At 39.0% G+C, this 22,548-nt stretch overlaps 1 protein-coding gene across 1 annotated transcript; it reads left to right on the top strand.

The window, feature by feature from the left end:
• Nucleotides 1-913: 913 nt before the first annotated feature.
• On the top strand, nucleotides 914-21,965 carry LOC148861774 (uncharacterized protein At5g19025-like). The gene is made up of 2 exons (XM_088983158.1): nucleotides 914-1,638; nucleotides 21,655-21,965. The coding sequence occupies exons 1-2, from the start codon at nucleotides 1,016-1,018 to the stop codon at nucleotides 21,698-21,700; spliced, it is 669 nt and encodes a 222-aa protein (XP_088839284.1). The 5' UTR covers nucleotides 914-1,015; the 3' UTR covers nucleotides 21,701-21,965.
• Nucleotides 21,966-22,548: the final 583 nt, after the last annotated feature.

Raw genomic sequence — 22,548 nt, 5'->3', positions numbered from 1 at the left:
TTTAAGGTTGGGTTTGCACATGCATTGAGTGAATGTAACTGTGTAAGGCTAAAAACTAAAAAGATGAAAATTATCTAAATAAAAAAAAAATCACTTTAATTGAACATACAAATTATGGATTTCGCATTTAGTGAAGAATCCGTGATTTATTTAGTAATCGGATCGAACAGGTTAACGATTCAACTACTCGGGTCAAATGTTTTTTACTAAATCAACGGGTTTTGAATAAATTTTGTGTTTTAATCAAACCGGACATTGAATCTTAGCTGGCCAGGTGACAAAGTCTGTTTCAAAACATAAATATCTTCAATTTAACTTTTTTTCATTTACAAGAGGCTATTTTTTAGAGTTTGGATCCGTTGACCACATTGCTGGTCACTTTCATCCAGCCGCACATCTGGAACATCGGTTGTATTTACATCACCGATTTAAAAAAAAGTGCGGCTGGATGAGCGAGGCAATCCAGCAGATCCGGACTGATGGACTCCCTATTTTAACAAAAAAAAGTCGGTGATGCGACAAATATTAAAAAGAAAAAAGTGTTTTTTTTTCAAAATACTCCCAAACACGGAATAAGAAGAAAGGCAGAGACGAATGTAATTTCACAAAAGCGTGAGTGAGAAGTTGCAAATAAACGGACAAGTGACTATCTTGTCCGACGTCAGTCCTCCACCGTCAGTGTCACACATTTCATAAATCATAATGTAAGGTAAGTAGAGGTAGAAAGCTAAGGACAAGTGACTATCTTGCCACGTGGCGAAACGATCTCTGCCCTGTACTTTGGCACATACAATGGTCAGCATGACACGTGGATATATCACGGAGTGCCACTTCATCCGCCAAGTGTAAAGAGTTGGCGATCAACGCACCCGGGCATTTTACGACGACCAGTGACCACCACCTTTATTATCCTTCTCTCTATTCCTCTCTGGCCTTAACTTGCGCTTGCGTCGTCTCGTCGCTTCGTCTTTAGAGCAGCGAGTGGCGCAAAGACTCCAAACCAAACAAACATAACATGCTCCACCGTCATCTTTACTCCATCACCGCCATGCCCGCCTCCTCCTCGCCTTCTCAGAAGCCCAAGAGACTCTCCTCAAACCCTAATTCTCTCCCCTGCAAGCACTCTCCCTCTGCAACCCTTGACATTCTCATCCTCATTCTTGTTCTCTTTTCGTGCGCCTTCCTCATCACCTCATGCCTCTCGTACATCTTCCAATCCCTCTCTCAAATCCTCCCGTCTCTCTCCGTCTCTCATTCGGATTCCTTCCGAGAGTCCCCGCTCCCTTACATTGCAGGGTTTTTGGTTTTCTTCGTTCTGTCATTGATCGCCGTTGAGATCTTCTGCAGCTACAGGTCGAGGAAATGCGAGAATCCGGGATGCAAGGGGTTGAAGAAGGCCAGGGAGTATGATATACAGTTGCAGACGGAGGAGTGTTTGAAATCTTCCTCCAAGGAGATCGATAATCTACCGTGGAAAGGAGGATCGGAAGGCAATCCGGATTACGAATGCCTGAGATCTGAGCTGCGGAAGATGGCCCCGCCCAATGGACGGGCGGTGCTGCTGTTTCGGGCTAAGTGCGGGTGTCCCGTCGCAAAGCTGGAAGCGTGGGGACCGAAGAGAGGTCGGAAACACAAGAAGTGAGTTCCGTACTTTCATCACCGACATTGCAAATTTCAGCTTTTGCCATTATACTCCAGTTCTCCCTATTTTATTTTTTCCTCGTTTTCCCTTGAAATTGAAGGGAATGCTCGCCAGTTAACTTGTTTATAGGTTTCTTTCTGGTCTGGTCATTATCGCAATTTTCTTTTTGAGTATTGTGGTAAATAGATTCAGTTTAGATTATTGAAATGTTCATTGTAACATGGAATCGTTGTTGGTTTATTGCAATGTTGCTATAAGATGGGATGTTTTGTGTAGACAGTCTCTGGATGGAAAATTGATTTAAGATGCCCTACACTTATGGTCTAACAATCCAACAAGTAGTTCTGATTTTGTTTTTTATTTGTTCCTTTGTAATATGATAATAGGTTATACATAATCCATGAAGTCATTTATGAGTCAGTTGTTGGAGAACGGAGAACCTACTACCATGACTACCTTAATCTACTATTGTTTTCTTTATATGGTTAGATTTAAATATCTTCTTGTTATTTTACTTATATTGTCATAACAATTTTTTGCATGCTTGTCATATCTTGGCCACATAGATTTAGAGACCTTATTCATACTTGAAGAACTATTGAAACCTTGGCTGCCAACAACTTTTTCAGCTTAACAATGGAAGTCATTTAGCTTGGTTATTTGATTTCAAAGCCGGGGTGGGGGATAGGGAAACTAATAAGTAAGAGGAAGGGAAGTTTTGCAGCTGTTTGTGTTGCGCCACATAAAAAACCAGAGTTACCGCAGTAGGGCTGCAAATGGTATTTGTTTGTTTGAATTCAATCCATCTATAATTGGATCCAATATGGATCTACTCCTATCTGATCCAGTATAGTCCTATTTGATCCGATTTAAATGCATATGCTTATATACACTTAAAAAAATTTATACTCTATCTATTAATAAAGTTGACTAGGAGTCATGCTTTAACTGATAATAAAGTCTGTTTGAATTGAATGTTGTGCTTTTACTGAAGAGTCATCGGTTCAAGTTTTATAAGGCTTTTTTTTTCAATATATTTTGTTCATGTTATACACTATCAAAGTAATATTTAGTTAATTTTATGAATAATATATAATATTGTGATTATTTTTAGTTTAATTCATTAATGCTATTCAACATCCAATTGAAATCTGAATTCGGTTCCTTGTGTCATCATATGAAGAGAGCATCCTTGATACTACTTGAGCCACTCTTACCAATCTCATTGGAATCTTTTAGGAATTTAGGAGAGTATAACATGGATCATTTAGAGTTAGAAGGAAAGATCTGACAATATCATAATTTTTTTTTAGAAAGGGTAAAGTTTTCAATACTGGGAAAAAGAAATTACATATTCATCGACTATATACACCAAGACTCTAACCATATAATCCTTTTTTATAGATAAAGGTTATTTTATTAATAAAGCACAAAGGATACATATTACATAATCCCCACAAAGAGGTGCGAGATGCCACCTTTAACTATATCATAAAGCTTACAAATGAGCCCAAAAAAAACTGATTCCTATGTACCCCTTGTTTGGCTAAAGAATCTGCCAACCCATTTGATCGATCTTATTTCCCATTGAATTGTGACTGATGTATTTGATGTTAACCATCTGAACATTCTCAAAGCCCCTCTATAGGACCATGCTGCCATCTTTGGCTCTTTAACCACCCAAAAACTAGTTTAGAGTTGCCTTCAATGATTAAGTGTTCCATTGCCATCTCCTTAGCAATCTCTACTTTTTTTAGAACTTCCCGGACTTCTGCATTAACTGAATCTCCCAACGAATAGGACCAGAATATAAAGCCAAGATCTGGCCCTCAGCATTTCTGAAAACTCCCCGAATTTCACAAAGCCCTGGATTATGTAGGCTGTTGCCATCAAAATTTAATTTAATATTACCTTATTTAGGAGGTTTCCACTCCATCAAAGGCTTAATTCTAACAGCTGAACTTTTGGCACTAACCATATAATCCTTCAAGGGAGGATTTTTGAATTTAACTGCCTTTTCCCTCCACTAGTAGGCATATTTAAGTAATGTTCCACTTGCCCATTGGGTCATATTTTTCATGTTGGATTTCATCTAAAAGAAATGCTTGGATGGGCTTTATTAGATCTCCCTCTCTCTTAGCTATGTCTAGCATGCATACATTGTCTATTAAACTCTTCTGGAATATCTAACTAAGAAACTTCTTGTCAGATCTTTATAGAACATGTCTCTAGAAAAAATCTTAAGACCGGTCCAATGTTTTAAAAGCGAGAAACACAACTAAAGTGCAAAGGTCCAAGAGCCTATATCTTTAATAAAAGAATTATCAATTATTGATTAAAAATGTATTTCTAGAGACTGAAGCACAAGGTGTAAGGATAGGCTCATGCTTGAATGAAGTGAGACACCACTTTTGGAAAAATTCAAAGTTAATATAAAAGTATTTACAAATCTAAATTTTGAAATGAATAAAACACTTGAAAAGCCTATTAGAGCTCAATTAGGTAGACTATTGTGTTATTAACATCAAAGTTTTAACCTTGTATGTTCAAGTTCTACATAGGCTAACCTATTTAAACCCTAAACATCATGTATGCCTATCAAAATTGATTTGTCTAAATGTATCAACTAGTGTTAGACTCAGACAAAACCCGGTTGGTGAATAGGTGAACTAGTGGTGGAAAATAAACTCAATATATGTTCTTAAATAACATAAATAAATAAATTTTTAGTGAGGTACTTCAAAACAAGTTGCCCTTGATAGAACTTTTTTTTTTGATAATTGAAAACGATTTCATTAAATAATAGGAACAGGATTTTACAAGAATCCATTGGAGAGGCACGAGATGCAGCCTCCCCTAGCCGTTACAAAAGATCAGAAATAAAATTACAATGCTGCCTAGAATAAATGGTCCCTAGTAGACCCCTGTTTAGCAAGATGATCAGCCAAAGCATTTGCCTCCCTACCCACCCACTGATATCTACATGTTATGTGCCTTGTTAAACATTTAACTTTTTTGATGAGATCTCTATAACTTCAAACAACTGAGTCTGGATTTGACAGCCGACCCTTGATAGAACTTAATATAGTAGGAAGTATAGGGATGGAGGAAGGGAGAGAAGAGGAAGAAGAGGGAGAAGAAAGAGATTTGTCGTAGAAGAGTGGTGTGCCATTGTTCACACCCTCAAAACTAAAAAATATATCTTGCTGAAAAATATTACAAGTATGCCCCTACTTGGGCGCCCAAATACAAGTATATGTAAAATACAATAATACTTGTTTGTATTCAGCAGAATTGAGAAGAAAGAAGAGAGAGAGAGTGAGAGAGGAGAGAAGAAGAAGGAGGAGGAAGAAGAATAGTGTCGAACTGAGTAGTCCAAAAGTCCTACACAGTCGACCATTCATTTTGAATTAGTAAATAGACATGCAAAGACAGAAATGCCCCTGTCTATGTAAGAGATACAAAGACTAAATTACCCATGTTTATTCAACTCTTACACCACCCCTCAAACTGGAGAGTATATATCGTATAATCCCAACATGTTACATGTATAGCTCACTCTTCCTGAACTTAACCCTTTTGTGAATAGATCTACCCATTGATCACCTGTTCTTACATGCTCTATTCTTATCACACCATTGATGACCTTTTCCCTTACAAAGTAGCAATCTACCTCTATGTTTTAGTTTTCTCGTGAAACACTGGATTGGATGAGATGTGAATTGCAGCCTGGTTGTCACAGTATAGTTTCATGGGCTTGCTTATTGAGAACTTGATTTCTTGCAATAGATTTTTCAACCACACTAGTTCACATGCAGTGTGTGCCATGGCCCCATATTCTGCTTCTGCACTGCTCCTTGCTACCATAGTCTGCTTCTTGCTCTTCCATATCACAAGGTTTCCTCCAAGAAAGGTGCAATAACCTGTAGTGGATCTTCTGTCTGATACAGAGCCAGTTCAGTCTGCATCAGTGTATCCAACTATTTCAAGATCACCTCTTGGCTTGTACAATAATCCAGGACTTGGAGCCCCTTTCAAATACCGCACAATCCTAAGAACTGCATCCCAGTGAGGTACCCGAGGACTTTGCATAAATTGGCTTACCACACCGACAGCAAATGAGATATCAGGCCTAGTGATAGTTAGACAAATCAGTTTTCCCACTAGCCTTCTATACCTTCCAAGATTATCAAACAATTCACCTGTGCCACTTCCCAACTTCACATTCAATTCCATGGGAGTTTCAGCTGGTTTAGCACCTGTCAATCCTGCTTCTTCCAATAGGTGAAGGACATATTTCCGCGACAAAGGTTTATACCTTACTTTGATCTAGCAACTTCTATACCAAGGAAATACTTCAATCTCCCAAGATCTTTTGTCTGAAAGTGATCTTGAAGGAAATCCTTCAATCTATCAATCCCAACTCTATCACTGCCAATTATGACTATGTCATCCACATAAACTACTAGTAAGATCTTCTCGGCCATAGAGTCCTAGCTAAATACTGAATGGTCAACCTGACATTGTCTCATTCCAAACCCCTTCACTACTTCACTAAATTTTCCAAACCAAGCACGGGGAGACTGTTTGAGCCCATAGATCGCCTTCTTGAGCTTACACACCTTACCATTCTCCCCCTGAGCAACAAACCCAGGTGGTTGCTCCATGTACACTTCCTCTAGGAGATCACCATGGAGAAAGGAATTTTTAATATCAAGCTGAAATAGAGGCCAATCATGCATGACAACTATGGAAATCAACACATGTACTGAGCCAATCTTTGCAACTGGAGAAAAGGTTTCGACATAGTCTACACTATAAAGTTGAGTGTACCCTTTTGCAACTAAACGGGCTTTCGGACGTTCAACTCTCCCATCTGGTAGATACTTAACAACATACACCCATTTACAACCAACAACATGCTTACCTAGGGGAAGATTGGTGAGTTTCCATGTATGATTGTGATGAAGAACAGATAATTCCTCTTCCATAGCTTTTTGCCACCTTGGCGAGGTAAGAGCCTCCTGAACATCCTTAGGTATGGATACAAAGGACAACAGGGTAATAAACTTACGATGGGAAGCGAAAAGAATACACTAAAGGTACAACTTAGCCCAAAATAGTGAATCCCTTTCTGCCCCTTGTTTAGCTAAACCGTCAGCTAGGGAATTAGCCGATCTTTTAACCCAACATGTCTTAACTTCCATCTCCCGCACTAGCCACATGAATTTCCTCCTCTCATTGTTATACTTCCATAAACCATTTTGATCTTTAGTCAGCCATCCTATCACCACCTCTGAATCCCCTTTAATTATGAGTTTCTTGATGTTCAACTCCTTAGCTTTCTGGACTCCTTCCATAACTGCAAAGATCCCAACTCTAAGGGAGTCACCCACTCCAATTGGGCCTAAGAACATGGTAGAGATGACCCCATTTTCGTCCCTAAAAACACCTCTAATCCCCGATTGCCCCGGATTTCCCCTACTACATCCATCAAAGTTTAATTTCACGAATCCACTAGGTGGGGGAGTCCAAGCCACTTTCATTACTGATTTGGTCTGTGTGCAATTTGCAATTTCACCCCACTTCCTCAACATGTCATCCATAGTGTAATCTGTGAATAGTTTCAAATATTTCAGCCACTGTACCGCCCTAATATGTATGATAGCCCTCAGATCTACTGCTCCTCTTTGGGTTTCTGAGAATATCCTGGAGTTTCTTTCCTCTCGCAATGTCTAACATACTACAACCCTTAGTCCTCTCCACATTATCCTTCCCCTTTTTATCCGCCACCTGAAAAAGGTAGGGGAGAAAAGGCCTTGCAAGTCTGATGGGGGATTCCAACTGCGTCCAAATAAGGAGGAAGCTCAATCCCAAATTCACCTTGCAAAGTGGCAAGACACCAATAAGTGAAAACCAGTCTCCCCATCCGCTTTACATATAACACACCATTGAGGTGACAAACAAGTATTGGGTCTCTTCTTTTGGAGTAGATCACTAGTGTTAATTCTTTCCAGATAGGCTTCCCAACAAAAACTACCAGCCCTATGAGGTACTGCTCTGCACCAAACCTCACCAACAGGGAAAGGGGGGAAGGTAGGACTAGTGGACTTACTTAAGACTTTGAAGAACTTGGCACAGGAGAAGATGCCATTGGGGGTAGGTGTCCAAATTCTAGAATCCTCCCTAGTGGGGTCTAAGACAACGTTATCAAGAAGTGCAATAAGGCTCGAAATACTATCGAGGTCTGAGTCCCTCAAATCCCTTCTTAAACCCAAGTTCCACCCAATCCCAGAAGTGGAAGAGGACGGGGTGATGAAAGATGAGATCGGCTCATTTTTCAAATCAGAAAGAGCATACAAAGAAGGAAATTGATCCTTTAAAGGGGCACTCCCCACCCAGGTTTGTTCCCAAAATTTTATGGAGTTACCGGAATTCAAGTCATACCTAATATTAGGGGAGAAAACTGGTAGCAAGTCATGAATGGCTTTCCAAGGAGAGTTGCTTGTGGTCCTAGCTCTGATTCCAACGTCCCATCCATTGTCCTCCAACCCATGTATACTTGCCACTATTTTAGCCCATAGTTTCTCCTTCTCCGTAGGGAACCTCTACAACCACTTCCCCAACAGAGTCATATTCTTTCTCTTGATACTCCCAAGCCCCACGCCACCACAAGACTTACTCCTACACACTATCTCCCAGCTAACTCTGTGATCCCTCTTTTCTCTTTTTCTTCTTTTTTCTTCCTTTTATGAGGCTCTTAGTGGCTCTTGGAAGATAAGTGTGTTTTTCTTCCTCTTGTAAATTTTCTATTGATGATTTATTGAACGTGTTATTAATAAAAAAAAAAAAACTTACGATGGGAAGCAGAAAAGTTAGATACAAAAACATAATTGGATATGGGATGTAGTGTGCAACTACATTTACCTTTCCACAATGCAATAGGAATGTCAAGATTAGAAGGCAATCCGGTTGTGGAGGGAGATGGATCTACCGCCGGCGTAGAAGATGGTGGAGGCGCTGGTTTCTGTCGATGAGTATACACTTGACGACTTGGTGGTCTTTTAGTACATTCCCGCATTGGGAAAGGTGGAGACTCAGGCATAGTGGAAACCACCGGAAGGGAAGTATCAACTAGAAGAGGAAGAGGAACCTCTGTAGGTGAAGGAGAGATTCAAAACCTGAGAAATATGGCACTGATTCGAAAAATGTAACATCAGGACAAACAAAGGATTTTCGAGTAATAGGATTGTAGCATTTATATCCTTTCTGGGTCCTAGAGTAGTCAAAGAAGATGCATTTAATGGAGCGAGCATCCAACTTATCTAAACTAGGACCAAGATTCTGAACAAAGCACACACACCCAAAGATCTTGGGAGTCAGGGGATATGGAGACAAAGTGGGAAATAAGGTAGAGAACAGAGAACAACCATCAAGAATGAACGTGGGCATGCGATTAATAAGAAAACAAGCAGTAAGTACTACATCACTCCAGAACCGTTTAGGAACATTCATATGATGAAGAGACCGAGCTATTTCAAGTAGATGTCAGTTCTTCCTCTCAGCCACCCCATTTTACTGAGGAGTGTGGGCACAAGATGTCTGATGAATAATACCATGGTGTTCCAAGTATTGCTGAAATGAAGAAAGAAAATACTCTCTGCCATTGTCAGAACGAAGAATTTTAAGTGAAACACCAAATTGTGTATGCACTTCAGCATGAAATTTTTAGAAAATGGAAAACAATTCACTTCTTTCTTTCATTAAATAAAGCCATATCATTCTTGAATAGTCATCAACAATGATAACAAAATATTCGTAACCATTGTACGACTCAAGTTTAATTGGACCCTAAACTCAAAAGGACTCAACATACGACTATCAACTCTAGGATGGAAGGAAACCCGGTGGTGTTTCCCATACTGACACGACTCACACTGTAAAGACGACAGACGACTCAATGACAGAACAAGAAGCTTGAAAGCTTTAAGAGACGGATTATCGAGTCTACAATGCCACTGAAGAGGAGTCAAAGAGGTTTGAAGTGCAACCATAGATCCACCCCCATCAAGATAATACAATCCGCTAGCTTCATGCCCTCCACCAATCTTCTTCGCCGTCGTTAGATCCTGAAAAACACAAGAGGAATGGTAAAATATGATAGAACAATTGAGGGATTTGGTTAGTTTACTAACATACATAAGATTAAGAGGAAACTTGGGAACATATAAAACAAAAGATAAAGAAAGAGATGATGTGGTCACATTACCAACACCATAAATGGGGGAAGTAGATTCATTGGCAAGGGTAACATTATTTGATGTAGAGATTGGTAAAAGAGAGGAAAACACACTTGGAGTCCCGGTCATGTGATCAGAGACTCTAGAGTCAATTATCCAGGGTGAGGGTTTGGTTGCTAGGCAAACTATACCTAAATGAGTGAGGGTGGCGGTGTTCTGATGTGAAGTGGTCTGAAGGAATCTGTCATACTCCTCTCTTGGCATATTCATCATCTCCTTCCCAGAAGTAGTTGTGACTGTAGAAGATACTGGATCAACTGGTTGAGTATCACTGACTTCACTACCACCAACAACTGCATGATTAGCCCATGTGGATGGTGAGCCATGCAGATCATAGTAGAAGTTAACTGTATGCCATTCTCTCCCACAATGTGTGCACTTCCTAGTTGTGCTCCCCCTTCCTTTGCCATTGCCTCCCCCTAAATCACGATCTCCTCCACTGCTACGACAACCCATAGGGTTACCACGGCCTCCCTTAACTGTATGGCCACCTCCTCTGTGCCCATAAGAACCACCTCGAGAGCTAACAAATGCTGATCTGTCAGAAGTTATGTTACTCTCTGTGGGTCTAAGAGATATCTTGCGAAGATGGGCAAACACTTCCTCTAGAGTAGGGAGAGCAGATCGCCCCAATATCTGTGCTCTGACAGGTTCATATTCTGCTTTGAGTCCCACCAAGAACCGTGTAACATCTAGTTGTTCCCTTTGTTGTTTCTGAACTTTGACGTCCGGAGTTAAGGGATGATAGACATTAAGTTCATTCTGAAGATTTTTCATACTAGCATAATATTCTTCAAGAGTTTGATTTCCTTGCTGCAAACTGAAGTATTCCTGATAAAGCTGATAAACCCTTGTAGTGTTGTCTTGTCCAAAATAGAGTTTCTTGGCATGTTCCCATATATCTCTTACTGTATCTAAAAACATGAAATTAGTACTGATTTTAGGCTCCATACTGTTCCATAGCCACGTCATGATCTGATCATCCTCTTTCTCCCAATCACTAAAACCAGGGGATTCATCACTCGGTTTCTCCTCCCGTACATGTTTCACTTTCTTCTTAGCCTTTAAAAACACTTCCACCAACTTGGCCCACGGAACATAGTTTTCACCATTGAGTTTGATGGATGTCCTCTGGACACTCAAAAAATTAGAGGAGATCATTACACTCGATTTCTGGTCACCACTCAAATCACCCGCCGACGCCATTTCAGTCTGCGAAACTGGTTCTGCCCATCACACACACAAGAAGAGGTTCCAACCATAGCACTACTGTTCTTCAACAACCACACCAGCACACTAATAGTCACCACAAGTTTGCCCTAACATGCATTCGACAACTTTGAACACTACTGTACTGCGAACAGGCAGATTAAAAAAAACAGAAATTCCCCCTTGAAACTGTTCATTCAAAAGTTCAGACCACTACCACTACACCTACTCGTCCACCATAGCTGTCACGCATGGTGACAGCAGTCCACACGAAAAACTCTTTTTTTTCTCTATTCACTCAACTGTTGCACTTATCCACTGTCACCAGAGGTCAACCCACCGAAACCCTAGAAGTTGTAGCAGAAACCTGGGTTTGCCGTAGTCTTCTAACCCAGATTTCGCACACCAGAAAAAAAGAAGAAAAAAACGAAGAAAGAAGAAGGAAGGGAGAACGAAGAAGGCTGCAACTGACCTTTTACCAGTGGTGCTCTGATACCATGTTTGTATTTAGCTGAACTGAAAAGAGAGAAGAGAGAGAGGAGAGGAGGAAGAAGAACAGTGTTGAACTGAGTAGTCCAAAAGTCCTACATAGTCGACCATTCATTTTGAATTAGTAAATATGCATACAAAGATAGAAATGCCCCTGTCTATGTAAGAGACATACAAAGACTAAGTTACCCCTGTTTATTCAACTCTAACAATACTCTTTCACATAAATATTCTTAACACTCCCCCTCAAGCTGATCATAGATATCTATCATGCATTCATGCCCAATTTTCCTAAATTACTATTAAACTTTGACTTAGGAACCCCCTTAGTAAGACAATCAACAAGTTGGACTTTTGATCTCACAAAGGATAAGTATATTTCTCCATTAGCTATCTTCTTTCTAATGAAATGTTTGTCCACTTCAATGCGTTTTGTGTGGGCATGCTATACATGATTATGGGCGATATTTATAGCTGCTTGGTTGTCACAATAGTCTCATTGGGATTTTAGTGTGAACACTCATCTCAATTAATAAGGTTTTTAACCATAACAATTCAGATACCCCATGGGCCATAGCCTGGTATTCTACCTCTATACTAAAATGAGCAACAATTGATTGTTTTTTACCTCTCCATGATACCACATTGCTCCTATCAAAACACAATAGCCAGATGTAGACCTCCTATCATCAATAGACCCTGCCCAGTTTGCATCTGTGTAAGTTTTAATATTCATATGCCCATGGTTGGAGTATAACATTCCCTACCAAGATATCCCTTCAAATAGGCAAGAATCCTATTGGCAGCTTGCATATGAGAGGTTATAGGTTCATGCATATATTAACTCACCACATCAACTGCATAGAATATATCTAGCTTAGTCAAGCACAAGTAATGAAGGTGACCAACCAGTTTTCGATACATCCCTCTATCTAGAAAAGGGTCTCCATCAACAACACTTAGCTTATGATTGGGGTTAATTGGGGTCTCCATTGCCTTGCACCCCAATTTTCCCACTTCTTGGAGCAAGTCAAGAGCATATTTTCTCTATGAACTAAAAATTCCTTTCTTTGATCTTGCAACTTCAACTCCTATGAAGTATTTTGAGGTCAACTAGGTCCTTAATCTCAAATTCAGAATTGAGAAAGGACTTTAATTGAGTAATTCCTGAAAGGTCATTCCCAGTGACAACAATGTCATCAACATACACTATTAGCATAATCACTCGGTTATTACCTTTCCTTATGAGGCTTCTTGAAACGGCATACTTTCCCTTCACTGTTAAGAAGACTCACTCTTGGAGGTAGGTCCATGTAAATTTCCTCTTTGAAATCCCCATTAAGGAATGCATTATTCACATCCATTTGATACAGGGGCCAAGAATAATGGACAGTGTCAACCAACATAAAATAGATTAGAAAATCAAGAAGAAAATAAGAAGAAATAGATAAAAGAACAAGATTTAACGTGGTTCGACTCGATAGCCTACATCCACGAAAAGAGAGGGAAAAATATCTACTATGAGAACAAGAGATACATCGATGACCTTTCCATAGATTTACAACAAAATATCCACTCTCACTCAACCTTAATCCCACACAACTAATGGATTAAATAAGCAAAAGACCTAATTAGATCATAATTTCACATAGGCCCCTCTTCATCCCATAAATACATACAAGTCTTCAAAATTTATCAACACTACAAATATATCCCTATAACCTCCAACACCCCCTCTGAAAAAGAACCCAAATACAACCAAATACAATGTATCTCTCTACATCCTCCCTCAAACTTAAGGTGGGGAAACCAGCTTGAGTTTGCAAGTAAGGATGTTGAAGCAACTTTCATGAAAATAGGTGTACTGTTGAAGCAACAGCCATGAAACTTGAGATGTTGAAGGGGCCTCTTAGAAACCAAAGTTGGATGTTAGAAAGCTAAATGAACTCGTGTTGGAAAGTCGGAGTAAAGCCAAGCCCTGATCTAGTAATCACCAAACTGAAGTTGGCCAAAGGAAAGCCAACACATAACATGCCAAAAATCAAATTTAGCCATCAAAAGGCCAATCAAAATCACTGAACTAAAGAACCAACCATGTCAAACAACTAGATCATCAGAAATGCCAACAGAATTACCAATACAGAGTTCGTTAGCGGAAAGCCAACTATGTTGAAATCCATAAACCAGAGCAAAGATTCAAAGTTGATCAACGGAAAGCCAACCATGAACTCCATAAACCAATTTGAAGAATCAGAGTTGGCCAATTGGAAAGCCAACCAGATAAAGTGAATCAAAATCCCATGTCACCAAAGGAGATCAAAATTCCAAGGATTTCTTCAATAATAACTCAGAACTGATGAGTATAATAAAAGGATCATTGCTGAAACATTTCGTCAAACATCTTCCATGCAAAACATGTATGAGGTAAACAAACCAAATATCGACCGGTGATAATAGATCCATCATTCACCAAAATAGTCCAAATATCAAACCAAGCCACAAACAATATTAGATCAGAATCGATCATAACAATGGAGAACCATTGTAGAATTTTTGCACCATCGAGACATTTTCTCGAACACCAATAATCACCTTGAGATCTAGTATCACATGCTGATATTGATGATCATAAATAGACAAGAGGAGTTGCAAAGCTTCTATAATACTTCTTCGAAAATTTAGAACTCCCAAAGAAACACCAAATTTAGCTAAATGACCACCAACCAACCTTTTAGAAAATAAATCAAACAATTGATATGCAACAGAAACCAGAATTTGCTTGAAGATATGAACTAGTTCAGATGCTAGGAAGCATAACCCACAGGACGAGGAGGGAAAATATAAATCCTTCCATAGAAGGTATCCTTCCATAGAGCCAACAAAAGAGAAATCCCAAAAAAAAAAGCTTTAATAGCGTTAAAAATAAGGATTGGAAAATGCCCTAATATACCAACTAGATCAGATTTCCTTGCCCAAATAACTCTTTGATCTTCTTTTTCACATAAAACAACCTGAACTCTAAAAGCTCAAGTCTAGATTCCACCAGGTATGAGAGAACTGAAATCCAAAAAAAAAAAAAAAGAAATGCTTTAATAGTGTTAAAAATAAGGATTGGAAGATGCCCTAATATACCAACTAGATCAGATTTCCTTGCCCAAATAACTCATTGATCTTCTTTTTCACATAAAACAACCTGAACTCTAAAAGCTCAAGTCTAGATTCCACCAGGTATGAGAGAACTGAAAGAAAATCCAAATTCCAAATCTGACGTTACTTTCTTCCTGGTTTCTGAAAGAAGCAACGAGAAGCAATATCAGCCCTTTTGGGGTCTAGTAAAATTCTAGAAAAATGATGAAAAATACTCATAAGTGTTCTTCATTGAATGGTAAAAGTCCCTAACAGATTGTTTCATAGATTCAAGCACCACAGACCTCGCATGAACAATAGCCATGATCAGTAACGTGAATAGTAACCGCGAACAGTAACTCGATTGCTAGTCTTCCTTAGTTCACCAAACTAATTCCCACACTAAACTTGCTTTGGTACCATGTCAACTAACATTAAATAGAATAGCAAATCAAGAAGAAAATAAGAAGAAATAGAGAAAAGACCAAGATTTGATGTGGTTTGGCTCAATAGCCTACATCCATAAGAAGAGAGGGAAAAATATCTATTATGAGAACAAAAGATACATGGCTGACCTCTTTACAGACTCACAACAAAATATCCACTCTCACTCAACCTTAATCCCACACAACCAATGGATTAAATAAGCAAAAGACCGAAGTCTATCAGAATTTCACATAGGCCCCTCATAAATAAATACAAGTCCTCAAAATTTATCAACATTACAAATATATCCCTATAACCTCCAACAGGCAACAAGGGACATAATCACCCTATTACAATTCATTTTAGCCACAGGACCAAATGTCTCTTGGTAGTCAATGCCATAGGTTTGAGTATGCCCTTTTGCCACCAAATGAGCCTTATATCTCTCGATTGAACCATCAACCTTGTGTTTAATATTGTACACCCACTTGCGTCCAACTGGAACCTTATCCTTGGGAAAAGGAGCAATTTCCCAAGTTTGATTCTTTATGAGGGATTCCATCTCTAGGTTCATAGCCTCCTTCCATTGAGGTGATTGCACTGCTTCTACAACATTGCGAGGAACAAAAATAGAAGAAAAAGCAGAAATATAGGCACACAATACGAGGGTGAGAGAGCATCATAAGAAACATAATCTTTTTTTTTTTGATAAATGCATCATAAGAAACATTATTAGTAATGGGGTAGTTGATACATCTCCTTTTTTATCTTTCGAAATAGCAATGGGGAGATCAAGGTCAAAGGCACTTACAGGCCCAGAATGAACAAGGTTTGTAAGTTAAAGATTACCCAAGTCTGGGTGATTAGATTGTAGTGAATATTCGGCTTCAGGAGTCACCCTTTTACTTCACTTGATGAAGAATTGCTGCCAAGGCTGAGGCTGATACACAGGAAGAGGAGGAGGAGGAGGTGAAGGAATATTACACATAGGAGAAGAAGAAGATGGGTAAGAGCTCACAGGAATAGGAAAAGGAAGACAAGAGGGTGTCCGATCTTCACTAACACTCTCCTCCTAAAGAGAAGGATAGGTGATTGAAAGAAAGAAGAAGACTCAAGAAAGGTGACATCTTTAGATACATATCTTCTTCCAAAATGAGGATTAAGCATCTGTATCCCTTCTGGATAGGAAATCAAGAAAGACACACTTTATAGACTTAAGATCAAACTTATGCCTGAAAGGGCTTATCATGAACAAAGCAAGCATAACTAAAATACCCTAAGAGATAAATTGAAAGTTAGTACAACAGGGAAAAGAAGTTGATGAGGGGACCAAAGATTGAGAGTTTTAGATGGGAGTTTGTTAATGAGATGAACAACTGTTTCAATATCTCCCTAGAAACGAGTGGGAACATGCATCTGGAACAATAGCCTTCTAGCAACTTCTATCACATGTCTATCCTCTCTCTTTGTAACTCCATTCTGTTATGGAGCATGAGTACATGAGCTCTGATGAATCTCTCATTTTGACAAGATTCAATTTGGCATAAAAATCCCTGCTCAATATCTTTGTCAAAAATATAGACTTCATCAGCTTCATGCCCATTTCTAATCATCCTTCCTATCCTTGGGTCCTAAAAAACACAATGAGTAGGAAAGGTCACAGAACAATTATGGGATTTTGTAATAGAACTAACGGAAATCAACTTTTTATGTAATTGAGGTACATGAAGAACGGTTCCCAGGGAAAGGTTGTGGGTAAGCTTGACTTCACCCAAACTAGAAATTTGAGTCTGAGATCCATTAATAATTGTAGTCTTACCCTTCCCTAGAGCTAACTTGTATGAAGTGAAACATGAAGGAAAAAGGGACAATCTAGGAACTATCCAGGGACAGAGAAAAAGCAAGTGTAGTACCTGTTTTAGCAAAGGCAGTGGAGGGATTACTAGACCCATTACGAGACCCAGTAGAAGCAGATGTCCCACTCTTTTCCAAATGCAGCAAGAGACTCCTAAGTTTATCCGTTACATCAAAGGAGTCATGAGGGGAGGGCGGACTTCCAGAGGGCTGAACATCACCAACAGTGGCCAAATGGACATTACTCTCTTTAACTTTTTAGGCTTTAAGCGTGGATTCAATTTCCAACATCTTCCTTTGTATGTTTGGGTGTCTTACAATACTCACAAATTACTTGAGCCCTCTCATTGGCTATGTACTTGTACTCTGCTTAGGTTTAGAACCCAAAAATGCCAAATGATCAGTCACAGGGGGTTGCATCATAGCAGCTCTCTTATTCTTCTCTCCTTGCACTAGGGAGTAAGCAGTTGCAAGGGAGACAATGTCAGCACTAAGAATATATTGTCTAGTAAAGTCAAATTCAGGATTCAATCCGGCCAGGAAATCAATGACTCTGTACTTCTCAATAATACTTCCTATACTGCTCACCATATTCAGGGCCCTTCCGTTCCAGGGCCTCTAAGTGATCCATTTCTTCCTAAAGTGATTATAGAGAAGAGAAATACATGGCCACTATCCTCTCCCCATGATGCATACTGCAAGCCTCTCTCTGACTCCGAATCTGACATACTCTAGCTGTATTGCTTGTTTGGGAATTGGTAGCAGCAACTCTATCCCAAATATCCTTGGTAGTGGAGAGGAACATATAGTTACAAGCTATATGAGGTTGCATAGAGCAAACCAGCCAGGACATTACCAATGAATTTTCCTGTTGTAATTCTTCTTCTATTCCTTCCTTGCATCAAATATAATGTCTATAAAAGTGATTAAATCAAGTTCCAGAAACATCTTTGGGTGGGACAATCTACTTTAAAAGATCAATTCCCTTCTTTGTTTACTCTTTGCTCATTTAAAAGGGGACCGGTCTCAAAGCTAAATCCTTCTTCTTCAAACCTTGACTTTGAGTGGTGTTTGGATTTTAGAAGAGGTTTAAGGGATTGTGGAGCTCCTTGTGTGTTTGCACTTCTACAAATCCTTGAAGGTGTTTTCTTGGACCCATTAAAGTCTAATTGTTGTATTTGGATTCCTTCTCCTTTTGGTATCTTCTGTTGTGCTTCCTTTAATTTTTTTACCCAACCCTCATCATTGGTGCAACTTTTTTCTTGTAAAAGAGATTTAAGGTGGTCCTGCTATCACTTGATAATCTTCTGTCCATTTGTTTCTTGCATTTGGGTTTGGTTTTTCTCTCTTTGGGTGCAGATGGAAAACTCCAAACAACATGCAAGGCCTGTTTTCTCCTGCAATGCTTGCTTGGAAGAAGAAGAGGGGATGGATAATGTGGTGATGCACCAGTTAGGTGGTTATAAGTGGAACAGGTTTGAAGTTTGTTTTTTGTTGTAGCCATCTTTGAGTCCGGGGTGTTGTTGCTCTGAGTATTGGAAGTTGGTCAGTTGGGGCCGAGATTGGTTTGAGTTTTAGGAACTTTTTGTTCCCTTTGGTGGTTATAAGATTGTATTTCTATTCTTGTGTGACTAGTTTTTCTTTTAATAAAAAAATTATTTTATATACAAAAAAATGTGGAGATGCACTAGGGCTGCAATTATTTGGACCATATGTGAGGAAAAAAAATTCACAAATGTTTGAATGGAAAGAAAGAAACAAGGAGGCAATAATTGAATGCAATTTTATTAGGGTGGCTCATTCGGCCAAATATGTGGAGATCTTCTCACTCTTTACAGTGGATGATGACATGATGTTATATTATAAGAAGGTGGAATCCAGGACCCTCAGCATTGGGTGGCATTTTTAGAAATGAAGAGGGATACATTGTTGGATTCTATTCTGGTCCAATTGGTGAAGATTAAGAGTAGAAACTATGGCGGTAATGGAGGGTGTGAGCTAACAAACTGAACATTGACAAGTTGGTGAATGAAGGAGATTCAAAACTGGTAAACAGGGTGAATGCAGAATGGAGAGGATACTTTATGGGCCTACAAGAATGAAGTTAAAAAGTTTAGATGGAAAACTAGAGAGATGAAAGTGAGGAACCAATGGGTACAAGGGGCAACCAACAGGATGGCTGATTATCTAGCAAAACAAGGGTAGAGATAAGAGCCTGTATCTCTAAATGATTGTACGCATTATATATCTTTGTATGCCTTGATGAGTTCTATTTAATAAAATTTCTGTTGTTGATTAAAAAACAATTTGCTCCCATCTTGAATCCAAATATGGTTGAAAAAACAAATTTACTTTTTTAGTACAAAAAGGCATTCTTACCAAACACATGGAAAACTGAACTGGAGTGCAAATTTGCTTATTCTGCATTTGGACTCTTACCAAATGCAGTACTGACAAAAAAATCAGCAATCTAGCATCCTCAAATTTGATTGAACTTGAGAATTGGTAGAGAGGGTTTTGGTGGGATCCTGGTCAATAATCAAGTCCAATTGGATGTTCATGGATATCATATCTATTGTATTCATTTGAACGGTTGTAAGAATCAATTGTGTGTATGTCTCTGCATTATAGGGAATGTGATTGCTATTGGATCATTTAGTGAGTTTTCCTGATTGACTCAGGAATCTTTGAGCTGGTAACTTAGTTCGAGGCTCAAAAGAGGTCCCTGTATTCCTATTTCTACCCCCTACTAATGGAAAAGGTTTCAACCCATATTTCTCTTCCAAGTGCTCAGTATAAGGCCTTTTTTATGAGAAACTTTTATATTAAAAATTAAAAGCTTGCATATCTACAATTGACTGGGAATAACTCCAATACAAGGTTAGTCACAGGGGTATTGTGGACTGTTATTTGACAAGTGGCCAATAAGTGGTTCCCATATCTGATAGATGTCCTGCTTGGCCCCATGATTTCTCCGCATGGCAGACATTAGGTGCAGTCGTGTAGGATAGCTCCATCTTTTTCCACATACATGCATGCATTCCATGTGTGCAGTCCTGATTTCTGTGTACAATGATAATGATATTTTTGTCTGAAATTCTTGATGTTGAGACCTACTTGTAAATGACAGTGAAAACCTTTTTTTTTTTTTCGGGGGGGGGGGGGGGTCATATTTTGTTTACTTAATGCTTGATGGTAGTAGTGTAATTTTTTTGTAGGACAATAGTACAGTTAAATTTTACAATTGTTAATTTCCAGGGGTCTGGCCATCCAATGGCTGTTTGTACCTTGGGAAGCCCTATATTCCTTCTTACATGTTTTTGGATATCCAATTTACCATGTATCTTAGGATTACAACCTCTGAATTCATTTAACTAATTCTTTGGGCATTGTATCTTAAGGAGAGACTTTCACCAGTCACCTATACATATATTGGAGAATCATTCCACTAGTGGGGGAGTTTACGGTAAAACAGTACTGTTTTACAATTGTTAATTTCGGGGGTCTCCATTTAATGGATGCCCGTACCTTGGGGAATCCTATATTACTTTTAACATGTTTTCGGATATCCAGTTTACCATGGATCTTAGGATTATAGCCTCTGAATTCATTGAACTAATTCTTTGGGTATTGTATCTTAGAAGAGACTTTCACCAGCCACCTATACATATGTTGGAGAATCATTCCACTAGTGGGGGAGTTTACCGTGAAACAGTACCTGAAAGTGGTACACCTTGCCCTAGATCATTCCAATTGATCATGTGTATATATGTATCTATGTATATATTTGTTTCATGTGTACGTGTGTAGGGAGTGGGTTTTCTAATCTGGTTTTCAAGTGAGTTCCCCTGAACAACTCAGTTATTTTCCACATAGTAACTTAAAAGGAGTCCCTGTATTCTTCTCTTAACCACTTGTTCATGGAAAAGATTTCAGTCCAGAATTCTTTTGAGAAAAGATGAAGTAATTTTATTAAAAAACAGATAGAGTACAACAGATCCCCCAAGGATAGCACCTTGAACAAGGATCAGCCACCACTTAACAACATTACAACTCCCATAAGATCCTAGACCTCAACAGAGCCCCTTGGCCAGAAGTCGCAAGCCCCCTTTGCAGTCGAAACCCAAGAGACTAGCTTTCCAAATGAAAAAGAAATAAGGTCATTGACAGCTCATAAGGCCTTTTTGATGGCCAATTTTTATTTACTAAAAAAACTCAAAAGCTTGGAAGGCTATGATTGATTGAGAAATGGGAACAACTCCAATATAAGGTTGGCTATTGGGCTAACGTGGACTGTATGATGAGAAAATGGCCAATACAATGGGTTTCCTATCCGATAGGCGGTCCTGATTGGCCTTGTGATTTCTCCTTGTGGCAGGAATAGGTGTTGTTGTCTAGGGAAGCTCCCTATTTACCTGATTTTGTAATCTTTTTCCACCTACCTGCGTACATACATTTTGGTCTGGTATTCTTGATGTTGAGATACCTGCTAGTTCGTGACAAAGTACAGTTAACTTTTTGTCTTATATTTTGTTTGTTTGGTGGTAATTTTTTTGTATTTCTCTGTAGAATAAATAATGCAGTTAAATTAATGGATTTGCTTTCCAGGGGTCTGGCCAGTCTGACTCTTGATGGTGGTGGAGATCATCGCTGATTTTTGGATTTGATTCGTGTCGTTGGTCAGTTAAATCTGTTTCTTCTGCCACATCCCCGTTTTTCTCTCCAAGTTACTGTTCCATTGATATTTCTCTCAGAAGATTTACAATTTTGTTAAGCCCACAAACTGACGAGAGATCCCTGCCCAGATGATATAGCAAACCTTGTTTGTGTATCATGTCTGATTGTCAAAGCTGAATGGATAAACAGAATCAACATGAATAAATATGCAAAATTGCAAATGGAGATATTATTTTGTTGCATGCTTTATAATATTCTCGTTAATCCAATGAGATTTTAGACCTCATGCCACCAAACGCATTCACCTTTGTCATACCTTCAACTAGATTTATATTCCAATCATACCTCTCCTGGATGTGTGAACGTGTCAAACCACATAATCTTGTAGTGTCCTCAAGTCTTGCTTAGGTGTCTTTGTTTCTTTGATGTGCTTGTGCATATATGTGTATGTGGTGAGCGTTTGTTCGACTCGGGATGATGGAGTTGCTCCTGCAAGAAATTTAGGCCGTCTTCCCATCTGTTAGTATTTCATTTGGAAGGAATGACCGTCTAGTGTCTAGACAAACATCTGATGTTTGGCTGTGTACCTTGCATTTATCTATTTAAATGCAATTACCTTTATAACTTTGTTTCATCGATTTTAAGTTAACTGAGTGAGTAGGATGACAGTAACACTAACACCTCTTTTCATTTAGCTTGTTTGTCCGGCACTCGTTAGTACTTGTGATTTTTTTTAATACCTCTCCTCTAATACTTCTGTACTCACGCGGAAACGGGTGTTATTTTGGAAGTTGCAGTAAATGTTTTTGTAACTTGTTAGCTGAA

Source organism: Nelumbo lutea, chromosome 4 (assembly GCF_056320005.1).
Source record: "Nelumbo lutea isolate HS-2025 chromosome 4, American lotus-T2T, whole genome shotgun sequence".
Classification (NCBI taxonomy): domain Eukaryota; kingdom Viridiplantae; phylum Streptophyta; class Magnoliopsida; order Proteales; family Nelumbonaceae; genus Nelumbo; species Nelumbo lutea.
This window is presented reverse-complemented; position numbering and strand designations above follow the sequence as displayed.

Coding starts and splice junctions, on each gene's coding strand:
- LOC148861774 (XM_088983158.1), top strand. CDS start 1,016: ATGCTCCACCGTCATCTTTACTCCATCACCGCCATGCCCGCCTCCTCC. Junction 1,639..21,654: donor AGAGGTCGGAAACACAAGAA/GTGAGTTCCGTA, acceptor TTTGCTTTCCAG/GGGTCTGGCCAGTCTGACTC.